This window comes from Vigna angularis, chromosome 4 (genome assembly GCF_016808095.1).
Source record: "Vigna angularis cultivar LongXiaoDou No.4 chromosome 4, ASM1680809v1, whole genome shotgun sequence".
NCBI classification, from domain to species: domain Eukaryota; kingdom Viridiplantae; phylum Streptophyta; class Magnoliopsida; order Fabales; family Fabaceae; genus Vigna; species Vigna angularis.
Genome location: NC_068973.1, coordinates 3,884,822 through 3,907,246, shown reverse-complemented (window position 1 = coordinate 3,907,246; position 22,425 = coordinate 3,884,822). Strand labels below are relative to the sequence as shown.

Here is a 22,425-nt window from a genome sequence, read left to right as displayed (position 1 = left end):
ACTTTTCATTAAGAGTTAACTTCCCACACAGCATAAATATACCATTTTACAGTCGCCATTACAGCCACTAAATGACCATAGAATGGTAGTTTTGGCAAGATTATAAGATATTTCCTTATTAATATAAAATTGACATTAAATTTTATTTAATCTTAAAATATAAAAGAAATTTAATATCTATTTATTATTATAATTTCTTTTTATCTGTGGATATATAATTTCAACACTTCCCAAAAGAAAACACCAAATGCAAATAAGGTTCTCCCGTGACACAGATCACAAATGCAGGGAGAGAAAGGAGTTGACAAAATGCATAAAAAAGTGATTTTTTTTCTAGAACAAAACCAGATCACAAACCAAGAAGACATTTTCACTGAACATGATGGTCAAGGTAGAAAACATCAAGTTAAAAGAAGAAAAAAATTAAGTACTATAGAAAGGTTGTTGGAATTTTCTCACCCAAAACTTTTGAACATTGGACTAGGATGGTTGAACTTTGACTACACCTTTAGTTACCCATACCAAGCCAACTTACAGTAAACTTTTTACAGACTAATTTTCTTCGTTTTGCCTCTTTCCGTTATTAAAAAATGGTTGAAAAAGACAGATACTAAGTAACTGTAAAGCATGAAGACTTGACCAAGCGCCGCGTATTATTCAGATTCAGACACGCTTAGAGAAGAAAAGAAAATAGAGAGAACAATCTGGAACAAAAACCAACAATACAATCGCTCACTGCAACTTTAATCAGTGGCAGCAACAAAACCACGTTGTGTGAATAATAATAACGTGTCATGGCGCACAATAGCAGCAACAGCACCGCGGCCGTGGATGGCGGTCGAGTCAACAGCCCACGTTACCTCGGCTCAATGACTCGCCGAGCCCATTCGTTCAAACGCAAGAACAACAACCATGAAATTGAGCTTCAAATCAACTCGCCCAGATCCCCCTTGGCTCCTGCTGAAGGGTCTGTTTTGAAAAGGAATAATATTCACCATCATCATGTGAGCCACAAGGAGAAAAGGAACAAGTTTGGGCACTGGGTGTTTTTTCTCTTCTGTGGGGTGTGCTTTTTTGTGGGTCTTCTCAAGATTTGTGCCACTGCCTGGTGGTTCCGATCTTCAGTACACAGTACACGTGAATCCGTTCAGGTTTCAGTTACACCGCGCCTTAATCTTATTATGACGTGATGAAGTTGTTGATCCTTGCCTTTTATATATTTGTTGAGAGGAAAACTTGTCATTGAAAATCTTTTGTTTTCATTTCTAGTGTCCCTATTTGTCAATGATAGATTTTGCACCAAATTGTAGAAACCGAGGACAAAACTTTATCAAGGGCAGATCTTAAGTGCTTCTAGTTTTGTTTTTCCATCAGAATTAGAATTTCACTTTGATGGTAGGCATATATTAATGTTTAAATTATTATAGATTATTGAAATGAAATTTCAATGATGCATTTCTTAAGTGCTTCAATGATGAATTTCACTTTGATGACAATATATGGTTATTAAGTAGAATAACATTATTGTCCGACAATGAAAATTAGAGTTCATCGTGATGATAACCTTTTCCAGTGTTTAATTTAAACCTTTATTAAATGAAACTTCAATTTTGATTGGAAAACAACGTTAAAAGACCTGAAGCACAATAATTGAGATGTCTCCTAATTTGGAAGAATTAGGTAGGTTGACTGAGAATACGGAGGTCACACTAAGTAAATTACTTCACCCTCTTATCAGGAACTGTCTGACTCCATTAATAATCGAAATCTAATGGATCAAAGCTCCCATGGTTATGCACATAGGGAGGGAGCAAATGAGGCTGAAAGAACTCTAAAGATTGTAACTGCGGGAATGATTGACAGTCACAGTGACATGGCTGAAGTAAGCCTCTAATCTATATCTCATCATGTTTTCAAGTGTATTATATTCAGTTCATTATGTTAGGTTGTCAAATAAAATTCCAAGAAATTGGAATGAACGGCATATGGTGTTTTATTTGTGTATAAATTCTCATATGTATTTTCCTTTTCATTTATGAGCATTTCCTTTTTGTTCAGGAATCAGGAATCTGGTCTAATCCCAACTATGAGAATTTCACCCAGTGTATAGACCTGTCAAGAAATCATAAAAGTGTGTTATTTTAATATCAAGTATTTTCTGCTATTCTTTTTTTATTTTTCTCTGCTAATTTTTTAGTTTAATTTTGCAGAGCTTGATGCGAAGACCAATGGCTACATTCTTGTTAATGCTAATGGTGGCCTGAATCAAATGAGATTTGGGGTCTGGATGTGTTGGTTTCTAATGAAATATTTGAAAAAGTTAGGAAGGCGACAAGCATAATCTAACATTTTAATATATTTTGAATGCAGATATGTGATATGGTTGCTGTTGCTAAGATTATGAAGGCAACGCTTGTTCTTCCTTCTCTTGATCACACTTCGTACTGGGGTGATGCAAGGTTGGTTTATTTTTACCTCCTCTGGTACCGTGGTATTGGAAAATAGGATTGATTGGTGTATGCGCAATAATACCCCTGTTTCTTGCAAAACCAAAACTTCATTCAGTTTTCAGTCAGCGATGATTACTGATAAAAGATTTGTGTGGTGTTAGACTAGTTCAGACTAGTTCAAGTCGAGGCATTGCACAAATGAGAAATGGGGATGATCAAATTGCTGTAAGAAATGAACTAGGGATAAGTTTAACCAGGAACATCAGCTTACACTTTTTGAGAAATGTGCCATCAATTGCAATCTTAAAGCCAACATCTTTTTACAATGTTCATAATCTCTGCCTTAAATGGCAAAAGTGGGCATGGGAAAGATCTAGTTGGTCCTTTGAATCTCTCCCTCTTCTCTTCCCCATATATTGTTTTACATCAGCTATCAATTTTTGGATTTGATAACAGTTCAGATGATGTTTTAAGTTGCAAATAAAATCCAATACTCAATACTCCATAAATAATTTGTTTTGATATGTTTGCAGTGGCTTCAAGGATTTGTTTGACTGGAAACATTTTATCGAGACACTGAAGGATGATGTCCAAGTAGTTGAGACATTACCACCTGCATATGCTGAAATTGAACCTTTCTCCAAAACTCCTATATCTTGGTCTAAGGTCAACATAATTGTCTATTACTTCTTGAGTTTAAAATGATATGTTTGAGTAATTGATTTATTGCATTCTCGTGGAAGGCGAGCAACCCATGTGATGTTTTTTAGTAGCCAGTTCCAGTGAATATCAAATAAGATTATGAAATGAGAGACATATTTGCTATCCATATTGATTAAGTTTCTTTGTTCATAGAATTACAATTTTTTGTCTGTTTTCCATAATGTTTTAATGACTGTCGATAAATTTACATGCTTGTTCACAGGCCAGTTATTACAAGAATGAGGTTCTTCCTGTACTAAAGCAGCACAAAGTGATCTATTTCACCCATTCTGATTCCAGGCTTGCTAATAATGGAATACCAAGCTCAATACAAAAACTAAGATGTCGTGTAAATTATAGAGCACTGAAATATTCCTCTCCAATTGAAGAATTTGGAAACAAATTAATATCCAGAATGCGACAGAATGACAGTCCTTATCTTGCGCTTCATTTGAGGCAAGTTGCAACTCTAATATTTTAGTACAATGAAAAGAGTGGATCCTCTTCTCTTCTCAATTTTCTTCCTTTCTATTAGTAGTTTATCCGAAATGATAATTTTTTTTTTCTGGACTAGAAGTTTTGAATTAAATATTTTGCTTTAAATGACCCTGCTGTGTCTTCTTTTTTAACAGGTATGAGAAGGATATGCTTGCATTTACAGGCTGCAGTCACAATTTGACTGCAGAGGAAGATGAAGAACTACGGCAGATGCGATACGAAGTTGGTCACTGGAAGGAGAAGGAGATTAATGGGACTGAGAGGAGATTGGCAGGGGGTTGTCCATTAACTCCCAGGGAAACTTCCCTATTGCTCAGAGCACTAGGTTTTCCATCACAAACCAGGATTTATTTGGTAGCCGGCGAATCGTATGGTAGAGGAAGTATGAAATACCTTGAGGATGATTTCCCCAACATTTTCTCTCATTCCTCTCTGTCTTCCAAAGAAGAGTTGAATCCTTATAAGAATCACCAGAACATGTTAGCTGGTATAGACTATATTGTTGCACTTCAGAGTGATATATTTCTCTATACTTATGATGGGAATATGGCAAAAGCAGTACAAGGTCATAGGCGCTTTGAAAACTTCAAGAAGACCATCAATCCAGACAAGTAACACATTCTTCACCCATTCATACTTGTAGATTGACTGTTTGATCATGTATTCATATTTACATTACTGCTGCAACGTGAAACTATTTCTGATTAAAGGGTCGGTGCAGGGCAAATTTTGTTAAACTCGTTGATAAGTTGGATGAAGGAAAAATTTCTTGGGAGAAGTTCAGGTCCAAGGTAAAAATACTTCACAAAGACCGAATGGGTGCTCCATATGTTAGGGAACGTGGAGAATTTCCTAAGCTGGAGGAAAGTTTTTATGCAAATCCTATGCCAGGATGTATATGTGAAACAAAAACAAGATTAGAGACCTCACAGTAGGTTGTCTTTCATATGATGCCATGATGAGAGTTCCTTGTACAGAGCATTGTGGCCGTCCAATAGGTTATTTTCAGTACTTCTGTGTTGAGAAAGCAGAATGTGATTGTTCAAAAGCTTGGTTATATCACAAGTGCTATGTATTGGGGCAGGCTGCATGTTTTTTCAATACTTGAGTGTTTGAGAAGGTGTACATGCTTATATGGGACCAAGAAAAAGGAGTAAAAGCTGCTACTAAGGTTGTCAAACTCAAAAATTTACTTAAACTCGTGAAAATTTACGTAAACCCGTGAAAATTATGTAAACTTGATTCGTAAACTCAGATTTATAAACTCATAAGGTTGTTACATTTCAAATTGTAGGATCAAGCACGAGCAGGTCAAGTATACCATATATACCTACCATTCACAACACATGATAAACCTTGAGGGGAAAACCTCATCCTTAGTCACCCTTCTAAAGAAAAAGGTTTTTTCTTTTTGTATTTCTAGATTTTTAATTATTCAGTATCTTTTCATGCCAAGAAAAGATGGCTAGATTAAATAAGCTGTATTGTTGTAGTTCATTATTCAATAGTACAAAATACTCTGGTTTTGTGCATTAGCAAATCTTTTAAGGAGCTGTTCTTAGATGAGACTTTAATGCTGCTCGCTTTTTTACCCTTTTACAGAAACTTTCCGTTAATGATTAGAGTCTTGATACAATTTTAGAACATCTTCAAGCTAATGAAGAAGTTGAGAACGCAAACAAATTCATTCTATTATAGTCAAACAAGAGGATAGGAATGACCTTGGGAAACTGGACCGAAGAATGGCTTGAAACAGAGTGATATAGAAGTTGAGACAAGTCAAAAATAACTTTGAATTTGTAATAGATTTATTAAAATGAAAATTTCAATTTAACTCATTTATTAAAACAAACTAAATTCAAATGTTCATCTTAATTTGTTCAAAAAATATAAGACCTCGGCTTTAAGCATATAACTTCTTTATTACTCAAGTATTATTTTCATCATAAATTTTGGTATGAAACTCAATTCATACAATTTTTTTATATTATAAAAAATTAAAAATTTAGAATTTATGATTTCAAAAAATATTTAATTAGCGAATATTAAGATTCGAATTAATAATTAATAGTATTTTTACCAAACATTTTTTTTGTTGTTGTTAATTACCTTTCTGGATTAATTATACCAAACATAACTTGAAACTTAAAGCTTTACATCGATGATCTTAATAATAAAAGTTGAATTAGATATGGATGCTTATTAATAAAATAAAACAAAAAGCGCAGAAAGAATACTTACGATGGATGTATGCCTTTTTGCTTAGAAATAATATTTCCATGGTGTTATTAATATGATAGTGTGGAGGAAGAAAATAAAGGACTTGAAAACATCTGTCAGAGACTAATACAAGGGGTTGAAAAAAGACTTTTCATTTAGCAAGTATTTTTACAATGGCACAAAATTGTATGGCCAAGATTCCAGTGTTTAACCTCCCAAAAAACTATGGAAGAAAACATCAATAACACTATAACTGAATAATAGATTCAACAAGGTCCTCAAGAGGTGCCAACTCTGCTTTGTCTATCAAACGGAATTCCTGCAACACAATACAACCATATCAGCCACAAAATTCAGCAGATTTCAACCTGCAACAACATCTAAGTCACAATGCAAAACAGGAACAAATAAATGTATCGATGAATTTTTCTAGAACTTTGTAACTCACTTACCCAAGTAAACAAAACAAAGTGCTTGAAGCAAGTATTAAGGTGAGCTTCTTCTTTCAAACTCACTATCTTCTGAAAATGAGAATGGTAAATGTGAGCATATACACGGAATAATCGCTTGAAGATTGTCTTGACAACATCTCGGAAATTAGATGGAAAGGGAGCCCCTGCAGAAATTAATAAAAAGTGTGTTATGATGCAGAAAATTCAGAAAATCAGTGAATAACAGTCCAGAAAATTCAGCTAACTGGCTTTATTCGTATGTCCAACATACCCAATCTTTGAGGGAATATTGTTTCATCATCTAATTGAGATTCAATCCAGTCCATCAAGTACTCAACATATTTTGGAGCAGACACCTCTATTGGTTTCTTAATAGTAACACCATCAGCCCATCTATACTCATACCTGTAGATTTAATAAGTAATATATTCAATACTTGTTTCATATACATGTATAATAATGTTGTTTACATTGATTTAGATTCTTCATTTTAGGATATGAAGCTATGGATAATTGACCAAACTAGACCATGAAAAAGTTAAGGAAAAATGGCAAAGAAAATTTGAAAAAGGTTGCTGCAGTCTCAAGGAACATAGTATGCTTTATTAATTATTCACATGTTTTATGTAAAATAAATTTTCCCAGTTTCTTGGTTGAAATCTGTTTCCTTTGTCCCTCCCTATACATACAGCTCTATGAATCATCTTAGAAAATGTATTTAGCTATAAACTGCACATTCAAGACAAGAATCTCCCACATAACTCCAAACCTACTCATTCTCAAACATTCAAATAGCCCATCTGATCTAGCTGCAACAATGCTATGTAAGTAAATTAAGAAGAGTGGTTGAAGGATGAAAAATACTTTGGTCCGGCAGACATTGTAGGGCAGTTATTTGCTGTGCAGAATTCAGTAAGTGTACCAAACAGGATATTCACTTGATTAAAGAAGTCAACAGCTGCACATAGAAACAAAATATAAATAACAATGTGCAAAATTTCTTAACTATGTCATGAAATATAATCACCAATGACAAAAAGTAACCGCGCTATGCATAAATAAAACACCAAGCACTGTCAATCTATAGATAGAAACTAGAGTACTATCTGCAAAGAGCCAAATATTAAAGATTCTTACTGTTTACAGCTAGCCACTCGTTGATATCTTCACCAGGAGGCAGTTTAACTGCTTCCCTCAAGTTTCCACTACCCAACGTGGCATCGATGTGTTTTTGAAGTTGAGCACCCTGTATTTTATAACCAAAATGTATAGAAGGCTCAATTGGTTGGACATAAACCATAAACAAAACAAAAAATGCAAAAGAATCCATTAACCATTCCACAAGCAAAAATACCAACCTTACTTCCCGATGGGGCACTCTTTTTTGGACGAAATGTTTTTTGGTTTCTGTATTAATCAAAGTTTGATTGCATGAGTTGTCATTTACAGAAACAAAACAAAAGTACATCACAAAACTTTGAGACAAAAACATAAAAAGAGACAATCATTTCACTTTCAGAAAATGTTGCAGATTGGAGCAATTTTGGTCATATAATGGTTTCTACTAGTGATCTATGCCCAATAAATGCGTATGGATTCAAACCAGAAGCAACTAAAACTCAAAAAGAACCCATCTACCACAAAATCAAGTATGACCGTATTTCTGCCATGACAAAACCTAGTAATATCACTCGGTTGAGACAAGTCAGTTGAGACAAAACATTTAATATATCAGGAATTTCACCCCTTGTTCGGTTCAAAAGATGTAAAGGGCTAAAATTCCTTCCTTGCAACTTTTGCCTCTCCCCCAATATTGGGAGATTATATTTTTCACCCTGCTCGATCCTCTGATCTAAACATCCCTTATTACATTAATTAGATGCCTATTTGAATTCTCTGTCCTGAATCGCTTGATCAATTCCTACTATCAACTTCAGAATGTGGCAAAAACACCATTGCTATAATATAATAAAAGCAATAATCAAATTAAAGCATAGAGATTTCATAGCCATGTTATCAACACAATCAATAATCATTATGTCTGTTATAGTTTTATCTATTTGATCAACCATCCCATTTAACAGAACACAGAAGACAATTTACGTACAAACAGATTAAGAAAACTCTAAGATCAAACAAAGGGATAAAAACACATCTTAAAACAAATCAAGAGCAGCCACAAAAATCAAAATCCAAGCTCGTCCTCAAAAGGGTAAAACAAGAACACATAAAAAGACAATTTTTCTACAAAAAATCACAGAATCATAATGAAAATATCAATCAGAAGAAATAAGAGAGGAAGTGAAATGAAAAACCTGTTTCCAAGACCGAAGAGACTCATGGTGACTCAATCCCAAGTGTCTCTTTTTCTTGAAGATCCAAATACCAAAGGGTCGTCCTATCACAACTACAAACACTAAAATTTGATGAATTAACAAAACAAGTTTATATAAATATATATATAGACACAGAGACAGAGAGTGCTTACCCTCCTCATTGCCAGTCTGTCATTTCTTCCGTTTCTCTCTCTCTTCCCCCAAAATAGAGAGAGAAACCGAAAAACTCCATTTGCCAACCTGCATTATGCTTACCTGGCTGGCTCTGCCTCATGTTCCTCTTTTTTTTCTCCTAATTTTCCACCTTTTTCTTATCCCTTTTATTTTTGGCATATATTCTTATCCTCATTTGGTCATTTTTCCTTTTTAGCCTCTTACAATTTTAAGAGTTTGATGAATGAATGATAGGCTTGAATTCAGATATCCTTTTTTATTATAACAGTTGCACATGAATTCAGATATCAAATTAATGGTGAATGAAAGCATTAAAAACAAATATCCTTTTTTATTCCTCAAGAAAATTTTATGGTGGTGGGCTTAAGTTTGAAATGTTCTCTTCAAAATATAGTAACTTAAATCTATTCAAATTGCCATAATTTGTTGTACAACGTTAAATATAATGTTTTCCTATATCAGTGGAAAGATAGAGAAGAAAAAAACTATAACAGAAGGAAAAATAAATGGATTAATTTTTGAGTGGCTTTGACAAGTTTCTTAAGTGACAAGTTCTCGATTTAAAAATGTTTTTAATTTTTTTGGCGAAATATAATTGTCAAAATCACGTTGAAGGTTCTCTCTCATCCAATCATTTACAGCTTGATGCCAACTTTATATTGGGTACTATATGTTTAATTTATAAGTATTAATTGGAATGAGATCATCCATGATACTATATGTTTACTTTGCACATAATAATTGTTGTGACCACTTTGTGATAAATTCCTCCCCTTCTTTTTATTTGATTTTCATTATATGGTCTGAAAATTTTTTTAATACATACTAAAATTTAATTTTCGTATGTGTCTTTAATACTTGCTATATATTGTGAGTTATTTTTCTCTACAAAAATGTTATTTTTGCCTACCAAATATTTGCATTTTATATCTTCATCTCGTTCATACATCAATTAAAAAAACCATAATACATAGTTTTAAAATATACAAAAATTCTAAATAATTTATTGTTAAAATTTCATAAAAATTGATACGTAATATATTTAATATAAAGATAAAACTCAATGGTTGGAATCATATACCTTTTATATAATCCACTAATTTTTAATTCAATAATTCTCTTATCACACAAATTCATTGGGTTGACAATTGCAATTCAACGCAAAATTATTGATACATAATTACAAAGGAAAACAAACACAACATTGAAGGTAAATTTTTGCAAAACATTCAAAGTTATAATAACATATAAGCGTTTTAGATAAGTATTCATTTATATAGTCCCTTTAAAAAAAGGTTTACTAACAAATGTTACAAGTATTTTCGATTTTTTTAAAGTAATTTCATTAATAGTTTATATTTAAGAATGAAATTACATATTAATTTTTAAAAGGGTTTGATAGAATTATAATTTTTTCGCAAATGTACACTATGTAGTTAGTGTTTCTTTTTTGATTATTTTTTAAATAGCTTCTTATAAAACTTTTGTATAAGGATTTAAACAATATACACCATCTACATAGGAAATAGAAAATAGAAGATGAGATAAACAAATTATTTTATGCTAATTCATTCAAATTGAATTAAGTTGAACTCCCTTTTAAGTAAATTTTAAAATATTTATGTATAAGTAAGCAAGACATCACAATTGGAAAATGAATATCATGACTTAGTACACTTATAGAATAGTTTTTAGTTTTTAAAAGATATTTTATAAAGTTTTATTGGTTGTAGATTTTCTTTTAATTTTTGTACATTTATTAGGCAAAGAGTCTCTATCTGCAACCATTGAATTTTTGCATTTGTTAAGTCTTTCAAGCTTTTTTTTGTGGGTTTTTAAGTTGGTTTATAAATACTTGAATAAAAAATAAATGTAAATATTTTTGTAAGCTTTTTTTATGCATTCTTCTCTAATTTTCTGCTAAGAGGGATCAAATTCAGAAATGAGTATATTTCTTAATAAGACTTTATTTCAAGTGATAATAGAAGATTTTGTATGGTTTAAGATCTTATTGTTTAAGTGTTGATTTTCTAGTTTTGTCAGACATTATTGTAAAACTTAAAAATAATGAATTAACTTAATTAAGAAAATTAAAACTTTAACAGAATAAACTTATTAGACACAAGTTTTTATGCATAATTTTTTTTTCTTAAGACATTCATGGGTTTGATGATAAAAAATGACATCATGTTTTGGTTATCTAACAAGCTACTAAGTATGTAATAGATTGCTTAAATCCATAGGTCTGTATGGTCATATGTAGGTTTTACATGAAAGTTTTAAAAACACTCCAAAGAAAAATTTATCACGTGCAAGATTAGGTACAAGTAGCATAGGATAGGCAAACGAAGTCATATAGCATGGTATGCAAGTTCCATAATACTAGACCAGTCGACGCAGATTACAAGGTCAAAATGCATCCAAATTTAGTAGACAACATAAACATGTGGACATCTTTAGACGTATTTGATAAAATGAAATATCACCTAATTTTAAAAGAAGTTGAATCACACTTCTCAAAAATAAGTTTAACACTCAAGCACACCTAATTGAATGGCCTTTGTACCCTCATCTACCTCATATTAAACAAAAATATATAATTATACGATATGAATCCTGATCGGTCAACCTAAACCTAATTTCAAAATGAGTTGTTAGTCAAATCTTTTAAACAATGTAGATTCGTTGGTCACTACCAACATCAATGACCTATCGATATCTTATATATTATGAAAACCTTAAAATAATTAATAAGATAAAACATGTTTATAAGACATTGGGGGTGGTGATTGGACCAGTCTTAAACAAAAATTCATTCCATAATCTATAAGAGACAAGGTAAGTAAGTAGGTAATCATATTTATTAGATATTTAAAACTTAATTGTGATAACTTATCGATATTACTGAAAATTAACTTAAGCATGAGAGTATTTTTAACATATATCCATAGTGCCTTTAACATATATATGGTTGGCAAAATTTCAACTGTAACCCATGGAGTGTTAGTTTGAAAGATGTGCAATATTACTCAAGTGTTTACAATTAACAATATAATTTTTGGTTATTAAGTATTTGTTTCAGAGATAAAAAAAAATATAAATATATCATAGTCATAGGAAGTACTAAATTATTTTTTTTCATTCAATACTCTTATATATTTATTTTTATAAAATTCTTTCTAAATATTGAAGAATCTTTTGTAAGTATCCAATTATTCATGACTACTAAAATTTGTCCTGTCCATTATTGTTGTTGGTTTTGGTTACTATTAAAAACACTGGTTGTTCTTTAATTATTACTTTCCTCTTAACCTTGTATGTCCATGTACTTATATTTCTATGTATATTTGAGCGAAAAAAGGGATAATATATTATTATTCGGTAGATTAAGTACTGGGAACAACACATTTTAGTTTTTATGAACATATTTGATTAAGGCTATTTTCTAAATAAAGATGAAATCATAGCTAAACTCACTCCCAATCAACACAAGTATTTAACAACTAAATTTTGTTTACCAAATGAAATAAACAGCATTTGATGTTATCCGAATCATTATACATTAATTTGTAATTTATATTTTCTAGTTTTTCTTCCTTTACTATTTGTAATATATAACTTCTTATTTTAAAAATTATCTGAATCATTATGCATCAATTTGATTGGATTTTTTTATCAGAAATTATGACTTTTTAAATTTCAAACTATTGATTCCTCTAGCAATTGTCACCTCCTATACATGTTTTTTAAACAAAATGACTTTTTTTGTATTAATTTTACAACATTATAATATTACTTTATTTAAATAAGCATGCTAGGATACATACCCCTGCTCTGATTCTCAGTGGATAACTAGTCACTTATTATTGTTTTGCCCAATAGGATTATTATTGCAGCTATTGAAGTTGAAAAGCGGAGATACACTAATAGCATAATAAGGTTTAAATAGCTTAATAAAGATTAAAGTTTAGGATTTAGTGTTACCTGATATTATAAATGTCATGTTGGTCCGATTGCTAGTATTATTACATCAAAATACTTTTTATGTACTTTTAACAGTTTTCAACTTTAAGTTCCATTTAATTTGTTGCCTTTATAATATTATCCTTGCAAAAAAATTAAATAAGAATGATCAAATAAAGGAAATCCATCACTTAAATGGTATATTGATGATTGATCTAGATAATGATGATATAAAAATATAAGTTATTTTTTAAGTATACTTTGAAAATTTTAATATTTTATGTTTTTAGTTTAGCCAATGATAAAAATCAGTATTAACATAATTTTAGTTTATTAAAAAGAGAAATTTATTAGAAAATATTTTATTTCACTTTAAAATAAAAGAATTAGTGACATTTTTTACATGTTACAAAAACAATATTTATATAATGTAGTCTCTATTTAAAAATGTTACCATAAATATTTAATGACACTTTTAAAATGTTACCTTTTATTAAAAGAAAAGTTACAAAAAAATTTCGGTAACACTTTTATAATGTAACTTTTATTAAAAATAAATGTTACTAAAAGGTTTTTGCAACATTTTTAAAATGTTACATTTTCTTTACTGAAATATCACTTAAAATTTTAGTAACACTCTTGTAAATTATTCTATTAATATATAAAAAGTAACTAAAAGTTTTTAGTAACATAGAGAAATACCTAACATTTGATAAAATGTTACTAAATTATATTAGTAACATATTTTTTAATGTTACTAAATGTAATATATTTAGTAGTACAAAAGCATTTCATTATAGCTAAGAAAGCAAACAAACATGTAAAAGAAAGAAACAACAAATACTTTGTTTTTAGACTGCTTCGTCCGTAAACTGTACTATGTCAAGTTCTTTAATGCCAAAAGATTATATTAATTAAATAGTGATTAATAAACGCAAAGTCTTAAGTAAGAAATTGTTATCATTATTAAATATTTTGTTGTTTAAGTGAAATTTTAATTTTAATTTCTATCTATTTTAATTGAATGATTGAAATTTAGTTATACCTAAAAAATAATTTACATCTTATAATGTTTCAGTAATATGTATGCAAGGAATGAATTAGTTAACATGCGAATAATTTTAAAAGAGCTGTTCATTTTATCTTTTATTTCACTATTATAATAATTATAACAAGTAATATTATATATATATATATATAGACCATAATATTTTCAAATAATAAATTTTTACACATTTTATATTTATTATTTTATCTTTTATCCTTTTAGAAATAAAGAATTACATTTTTTTTCATCATATTATCCCTAAAAAGGGTGTAAGTTGACACTAGAAACATGGTACAAATTATTAAGTAATAATTTTTTCAGTTTCTTTTCATTTTTTAAGTTATATAATTTTTTTCAGTTTCTTTTCAGTTTTTTCCTCCTCTCTATCCGTGCATATATCCATAAAGGCATATGAATGATATCTTTAACACAGATTTTTTTCATAATATTTTAACATAGTATATATATTATTTTCTTTATTAAATTTAAATTACATTAACACAATAATAAAAAAATAATAAATCAGTAAAAAAAATTATAAATATATCCTGCCAAAATGTTATAAAATAATGCGCGTCAAAATATCTTTTTCCTAATGTAATTTTTTTTGTTTTTTTTCCTTTTCAATTTTGTTGGCTTCCTCGTTTCTTTCTTTCTTCTTTTGGTAAAAGTTAGAAAGCCATAAACTCGTTACAAATATTAGATACTCAATATAATTCTAATTTCCTTTCTTAACGTGACTTCTAACAAAAACAATCAGAAGTGGCAGAAAATATGAAACATTTATTCATCTTGTAGCACAAATTTCTGAAGTTGGTAGTCATCAGCCTCAAAGAAGCTTAATTACTTGACTTGACAAGAAGAAACTAACAATATAAGCAAAACCAAATCACTGCTAACAAAGCCTGCTAAAGAAGAAGAACCTGTGCATGCTTTTACATGCATGCAAGGACGAAAATCACACAAATAATTAAATTCAACAAAAATGACACAAACCCTGAGTACATTATACTCCTATATTTTATCATGGACAATTCCATAGACTTCAATTTAACCTGATCCTCCAAGAACACCCTTGAGCTTCTTGACCACAGCAGCATCAATGAAAGTGGTTTGGGTGATGAGTTCAGTGGGGAAGTCACTCTTGAACAAAGCAAAGTCGAGAATCTGGAGGCCAGGGTTGGCACTGCTGAAGCTCACGAAAGCTAAAGCCTGAGAGTTACCAGAGTTGATTTGGAAGTGCAGCAAGCCCTGAGGGAACACCATGATGTCACCCTTTTCGAGGGTTTTGAGGTACACATTGTTGCCGGAATCAACGAATCCAGCACAGATTTGACCCTCCACAACAACCAACAGTTCTGAGGCTCCAGGGTGTGTGTGGAGTGGGATAACCCCATCGGCTGCCAAGTCCAAACGTGCAACAGAAATTCCAAGGCCATTGACACCAGGAAATTGAGCATCAAATGCTGGAGTCACTGCAGCTTTGATGATGTTTGAGGTGTTGCCAGCAATGCCAAGGCCAGAGTAGACAAAGTCATTCACTGTCACGTGTGCAGGCTTCTTGCATGAGTAGCCTGCAGGGCCATTGGGAGCTGTGTAATCTGCCACACAGAAATCTACCACAGAAGCGTGGGAGAGAGAGAGCAGTGATAAACTCAAGAAGATGCTCAGGACTATCTTCATTCTTCTTGATAGGTTGGTTTCTGTGTTATATCAGAGTGGCTAAGCTGAGAGATTTAGTTCTATTATATATATTTCTTAATTCACCATTGCCTTTCAATATCGTTAAAGATGTGTGCGTGAGTGTGGATAGATTTTTCTTACATGTCTTGTACGTAGAAACGACACATTTCTGAGCTAAGTCCGGTGCATGTGAACGACAACTTTTTCTTCCCGAATAACAACAACAAGTGTCTTTTGGCTTCAAATGGATGTGAAAAACAGGATCTTTCTAACACTCTAAAAGAAAATATAGTTTATTTGGAGGATCAGTTGCTCTAGTATGTAACGTGATTCTTGAAATTAACCCCATAATGCTCTCAAAACTATCTTATTAGTAAAGAGAATTGATGTAAAATGATCTTACCCATAATAAACTTTAAATTTAATTCAATTTTATTATAAAATTAAGGTGAGGTTTATACTTATAAATTGACCTTAGACATTAACAGGTACAGTGGATAGAAAAATAGAGCAACGGATAGTTTGATGTTACAGGTTTAAGTCTTTAAAAGGAAAATGAGTATATGTTTATAGTAGAAGCATTGTTGATGGATTTTGAGTGGTCCATGCAGAAGCACATGGGCAGAAGAAGACGTTTTGACAGCTAGAACAAGGACCCTCTGCAAGTTTTGAAAACTTATATATCTGTGGTCATCTTGAATTCCCTATCTTGCAGGGAAGCTAGTTTTTACTGAACCAAAAGATGAAATTGGTGTAAATAATATGTTTTTCTCTTGAGGATCATTCTGCACATATTCTGCCAAGTCTGGTAGGATCCTCCATATCCTTATGTCACTCTCATTGTCATCAAAATAGCTTTTCTGTTGTCTCTGTATGAAGTCTTATCAGGGTTAACCGTTGCATTACTCTTGGATTCCCAGATATTTTTTAATTTCAAAGACTTCTCTAGAAAAAGGTGGACATTCTCATTAACATTTCTGCACAAATTACACCTGCGCTTTCCTAATTTGTAAATTTATATACATTTATCAAAACGGATTATTTCTCACCATTTAACAAATTAACTAAATTCAGTTTACTTATTAACAAATTAAAAAAATTCAAATTTAGTTTAACATATCACATATAAGTGAATTAAAAGGATTGCTAACTTATTTATTACAATTTTTTTTAATTCTAGAAAGAATAACAATTTTTTTATAATTCAAATATAAATAAATTTCAGTTCAAAATAAAGTTAAATTTTCAAAATCAAAAAAATATAGTATAATCTAAATAAATACAATCCAAAATGATATTAAACTCTAAATATAAATTAATTTGTAAGGAGGTTCAACATACACACATACACATAAATCTCCACACTGATAAGATATTGTCTAGTTAGAGTTAAACCCTCATGGATTTGCTTTTGGTATCACTTCAAAAGGTCTCTTACCAATTGAAATATCTTATGTGTATATAAATTCATGTTCATATCTTATTTTATCCGTTTGTACCCAACATCAAAATAAACATACAAAAAAATAGATGAGTTATAGTGAGTCAACAAAAAGAAATGATGGATTATAATAAATTAACTTACCTCACTACATATTCAACTTGAGTAAGTCAAATTATTAGCAAATCGAATTCAAAATTGATTCGTATTAAAATTTTAAATTAAGTGAAAACTTGAATATTGATTGAATAGGTAACATAATTTTTAATTAACAATAATGTTTTAGTATATATGTCATTCTATGAAAGGATTTTATTCAAAAATATCTTTTAAGATTGTTATGGTATAAATATAACTTAAAATTTAAGATAGTTGCTATATTTTACATAAACAGAGTTATAAATAATTCTTGAAAACGTTCTCACTAAATATAATTATTATAATTTATGTATAAAAATATTAAATAATTGATACTGATTGTATAGATCAATTTTCACTTGATGCCATTATGACTGGCAACAGATTTTTACACACATTTTATGTTTATTATTTTATTTTTTTAATCTCTCTTTATTTATAAATATACAAGTTAATTTTTGTAGTGACTGAAATATTCTTAAAAATGGACTGTCAATTGGTGGAAGTGGTGTTAAAAAGAATATTTTCCTTGAAATTAGTGTAGGCTTCTCCGTAGCTATTGTCTACACCCAACAAGAAACTTCAAAATTATTGAAATTAAGGGTTTAGGAAGCTTAATTTTAGTACAAGCTAGGTCTACGTTGGTCCATGCTATTTACACCATCCCTCTTTTACTAATTGCACTATTTTTTAACTTCGTTTTTTATTAAATTACCCTTCTTCCTCGTAAGCTCTCTCGCCCTTTGTTTTATTCATCTGGACTTACCTCAATCCAGCTGAATCTTACATAATTCTTGCTAAATAATAAAAATTCTGAGTATAAATAATAAAAAGTTCTAGATTGGTAAATAAAGTTGGTTTAGGTCTATTAGGTAATTTAAAGAAAGAAAATATTATTTATAGAAAGGAAAACTCTTGTAGAAACATGTTGTCACCTTTTATGTCAAAATTGGTGTACAATTCGCTGGATTGCAAGGCATTGGAAAAATACTACTCTGAAATGTTCTAAATCTTTTTCTATTTTTTTAACTCTAAAATAAGTCAACATGTTTAAATATTAATTCTAAAATAAAAATTAATTTCAGATTATTAAGTTTAAATTTATTATTCTAGAATAAATATTTTAAATTATTTTCGAATTCATAATTTAAATTTTATTAATATATATTTGGATAATACTTTCTGAAATTTGCAAAAAAAAAAAACTGTTATTTTTCTCGTTTCACTATGATCAGAGGTGTATGGAGAAATTGTGAAGGTCAAAAAGAAAAGGTCCGAAATTTTCAGGCGTCCATTCCATTTTGATATTTTGCTTTCTGCAGCTACATCACTACTAACTGCATCGTATACTAACAGAAAAAAAAAAACAAAAAATAGTCAAAATACTCTCTCACTGCACTACACTACAGAGAGAGAAGTTATTTTGAATTTTTTTTCTTGGAATATATATTTGAAAATTTTATTTCAAAAAAATTATTCTGAAAAACATTATTTTAGAAAATTTATTCCATAGATTTTATTTCAGAAAACTTCTTTTGAAATGCGTTTCAGAAATTTTCCATCGGATATTCTATTCTAAGAAATTTTGTTTTGATTTTTTTTTAAAGATTATATTTCAAAAAATTTATTCTAAAAATACCTTTGAAATAAATAATCAAAAAAATTATTTTTATAAAGGGTAAAACAGCTATTTTTAAAAATTACGGAGTGCGCCAATAAATTATGGAGATGTAAGAATAAAAAGCCTCCATTTGGATTTCATGTTGTAGTGACAATCCAGTGGCACTAATATAATAAAAGATCCTTTTCTTTGGAGTGCTTCTCCTTACACCACCACACCTTTATCCTTATATCACCACACCCTTCTCATCAATTTTTTATATTTCAAAAGTAACTTTCAATAATTTTTTTTTTACTTTTACCTTATTTAGTTTAAAACCTTAATCTTTTCTTCTCTCCCTTTCATTACGTCGCTTACCCACACTCCACATAATCTCATTTCTCTCTTCTTCTTACTCTCTTCATCTTCTTGTCTTTTTTTGAATTCTATTTTATCTTTCTCTATTATTTTGTCTTTTATGTCTTTGCATCGTTGTTTCCTTTGTAATTAAGGTGGTGAGTTCGCGAAGAGGAGTGTGGTTCGTGCTTGGTTTCCTCTCTTCATATCCAGGTTATTTTCTTATTGTTTTTCATTTCTTGGTTTGAGCTTTCTATCTATTTTGTTTGGTTTGTTATTTAGGTTTTGTATGTACTGTTATTTTAGTATGTTGTGTGTTGTGGTGTTGTATGTTCTCTGTTGTGTCCATAAAATGAGTGAAACCAAAAGCCGAAACGGAAATGGAAGATTCATTTGGCCTTCAACGGATGTTCACATTAATATGGATGTTCACATCTGTTGAGAACCAAATGAATCTTCTATTTCTGTTTTGGCCTTCTGGTTATTATTTTTTTTGGTTTATTATTATTTTTGTTAGATTTATTAAAATTATATTTAGAATATATTATTTTGTTAGATTTTTTTTGTAAATTTTTTTATATAGAGTAAAAACTATTTAAAAAACCAAAATAAAATAAAAATGGTTGCAGACGAAAATGGAGATACATTTCCGTGGGGTGGGGTCCATGTTTATATATTGGTAAAAAGTAAAAAATTTTAACCACCAACTTTAAATGTCTACCAAGGGTAAATTGGAGATGTAATGGTGCAGAGAGAAGAACGTGGTGGTGCAGGGGAAGCTGTCTTTTTTTGTTGTGTGGAAGTATTCCTAATTAATTTGGGCATATCGAATAGGCCCAATTTTTGTGAAAGAAGGTAATTACGTTGTTTGATCGGTTTATGGTATGTTTCATTTAATCAAATTCAAATTAATTCTACTGGATTTTGATTATGGGATTTTATATTTTACTTTGTTTTAGAAATAAGAGAATGTGTTTTAAGTTTATTATTTCAAATAACCTATATTAAAAAATGACATCATAAAAGAAATTAAACTAAAAACTGGAGTCTATTTAGATAACTATTTTAAATCAAAAATAATGTTACATGGCACATACAAGGAAAAAAATAAAAATAAGAAGAATACACAAATTCAATACACTTAAACAAAAACCCTAATTTTGTGAAGTGTGTGATTATGATGGTAAAGTGAAGTGAGGTATATATGTTAGTTTGGAACAGTTACCTCTCTAATTTGATGCTAATAAAAGCATGCATTGGAAAATTCAACAATGGCTACAACACTAAGGTGTATCATTAGGACTAACTTTTTGGCAAAGTGGACCACATATATCATGTGCATAGGTACCAAACGTTGTGGTATAACATCAAAGAATTAAAACACCAACCTTAGTTTTTTGTTTTCTTTTTCTTTCTGTTTTTTACTTATTAGATTGAATTATGGAGCCCATTGAAAAAGTGCTACGTTAATAATTAGTCAATGGACCGCATGTCGCAGAAAGTGGTTAGTTTCATGCCATTTTTCAACGCAATGTGCCTAACACTGCATGCTCAAATCAAAATAATAAAAACTGACATCAAAACAGTAATAATCCTTGTGGAGGGATCATATCTTTTTCTTTATAAGAGGATTTTTCACTGTAAAATGAATTTTTGTAGAATCTTAATTTGTTTTTTTTTACTTTATTGTATCACATTAGTTTTTAAATCTTTTTACAATTTTTACTGGTCATATAAAATTTATACTTTCATTAATATTTTGTTGGTTGTTAACAGAAATGTATATATTTTTAAAATATTATGTTTTTGTGATTCATATAATTTTATTAATGGTTTTTTAGAGTTGTTACTGGTCGGAAGTATCTTTCTTCCATGTTAGTAAGAAAGATTAAGATTTTTATAATTAATATTTATTGAAAAATATTAATTATATTTATAAGGTCAATATAGATTATATAGATTGTATATTTATATTTTTATTAAAATAATACTTACTAAATATATGATAAATAATAACAAAATAATATCTCAGTAAATAATAATTATAATATTAAATTATCAATATTAGTTATAATAAGTAAAAATATCTATTTATTAAAATGAGATTTAATAAGTCTTATTAATATATCTATTTATTAGGTCGAATAAAAATATAATAAATATATTTAATTACTTCTAGATGGATTCTTATAAAATTCAATAAGTTTTGTCTTTAAATTTTATGTTTGAAAGGGTTTTTCGATTTGGGGATATGTATGAACAAGACGTGATGCCGCCACCGACTCAAACACTTTCACAACTAAAATTAGAACGGTTTTTTTATTTGTCGTCGATATTTAAATATTTTCTATATTATTCTATTTTAATGAGTTTATGTTATGGATATATTGTATAGTTGTTAGTGTTATTATTATCAAGAAAGAGATATTCAGTGTTTCCATATTAAAAAAAATGATGATATATACATAAAAAGTAGTTAATAATTTATAATATATTGTAATGTTGAAAAATAAAATTGATTTTTAATTTGGAGAACTTTTTTTTTTTAATTTGTAATGTTAAAATAATAATAAAAATTTTAATCAGCAGATAAGATAATAAATAATAGTTAACGTGTAAGAAAACAGTGAGCTAAACAATCAATTAAATGTAGAACTTTTAAGAAGTTATATAAATACATAATTTAAGTTAAATAAATAATCAAGTGTGAAAGATGTTGAAACGAGTTGATTTTAATCTACAAAGTTCAATCCTTCACATATTTATTTATTTATTTTATATGTAATATGTTGACTATTTTAGTTTTCTTAATCCAATGTACAATTATATAATACTATTTTATTATCATAACTAACTTTTAAATTAAGAATACAATTGAAAGAAAGAGCAATTTCGTTTTTTGTTACAAAATTGATAATTAAACAGAAAAATGGAATGTAGTTATTAAAGCCGAACTTTATTTTAGAAGATATGATAAGGTCAAACTTATTCTTTTATGTATATACAATGTTTTGATTATAACCAAAGTTAATGTAAGAATTTCGCAATTACTTCAAGTTCAAGATTAGACATTTAATTGGATAGATCCAATAACAACCACTAAGACATGCTTAAAACACTATATTGAATTTTAATTTAAACCTAACTGAACTAGAAAATTATAATATATAGAGTGAGGATCATCTTTAACTTATATGTTGTTTTAATCACGTTTAAGTGGAATCTTTAACACTAAGTATACATTAATTTTTATATTAATTAAATAATAATTTTTATGACTAATTATCTTACACAAGTTTCTTGGTTACATTTACTGTTTTGTGGACAAAGAGTGAAATAAAAAATAAATATTAAAAACTATGT

General features: G+C 29.4%; 3 protein-coding genes across 4 annotated transcripts; 1 reads left to right on the top strand and 2 right to left on the bottom strand.

Annotated features, from left to right (window-relative positions):
• The first annotated feature begins 642 nt into the window (after positions 1–642).
• LOC108332178 (O-fucosyltransferase 35) lies at positions 643–4,816 on the top strand. Its single transcript, XM_017567353.2, has 9 exons — positions 643–1,151; positions 1,739–1,882; positions 2,059–2,131; positions 2,211–2,281; positions 2,371–2,459; positions 2,984–3,116; positions 3,376–3,608; positions 3,785–4,261; positions 4,372–4,816. Exons 1-9 carry the CDS (start codon positions 795–797, stop codon positions 4,583–4,585), a joined length of 1,791 nt encoding a protein of 596 aa, XP_017422842.1. The 5' UTR covers positions 643–794; the 3' UTR covers positions 4,586–4,816.
• A 1,190-nt stretch (positions 4,817–6,006) lies between these two features.
• On the bottom strand, positions 6,007–8,966 carry LOC108330747 (MOB kinase activator-like 1A). Of its 2 annotated transcripts, none has more exons than XM_017565276.2 (8): positions 8,811–8,966; positions 8,638–8,729; positions 7,681–7,729; positions 7,460–7,568; positions 7,187–7,280; positions 6,594–6,727; positions 6,323–6,486; positions 6,007–6,189 (listed from the first exon to the last, which is right to left on the bottom strand). In XM_017565276.2, the coding sequence occupies exons 2-8, from the start codon at positions 8,661–8,663 to the stop codon at positions 6,118–6,120; spliced, it is 648 nt and encodes a 215-aa protein (XP_017420765.1). In that variant the 5' UTR covers positions 8,664–8,729; positions 8,811–8,966; the 3' UTR covers positions 6,007–6,117. The 2 variants fall into 2 exon arrangements, with proteins under 2 accessions (XP_017420765.1, XP_017420766.1); XM_017565277.2 differs by having other exon boundaries at positions 8,638–8,738; positions 8,811–8,951.
• A 5,640-nt stretch (positions 8,967–14,606) lies between these two features.
• LOC108331122 (auxin-binding protein ABP19a) lies at positions 14,607–15,579 on the bottom strand. Its single transcript, XM_017565753.2, has one exon. The coding sequence runs from the start codon at positions 15,524–15,526 to the stop codon at positions 14,894–14,896; it is 633 nt and encodes a 210-aa protein (XP_017421242.1). The 5' UTR covers positions 15,527–15,579; the 3' UTR covers positions 14,607–14,893.
• Positions 15,580–22,425: the final 6,846 nt, after the last annotated feature.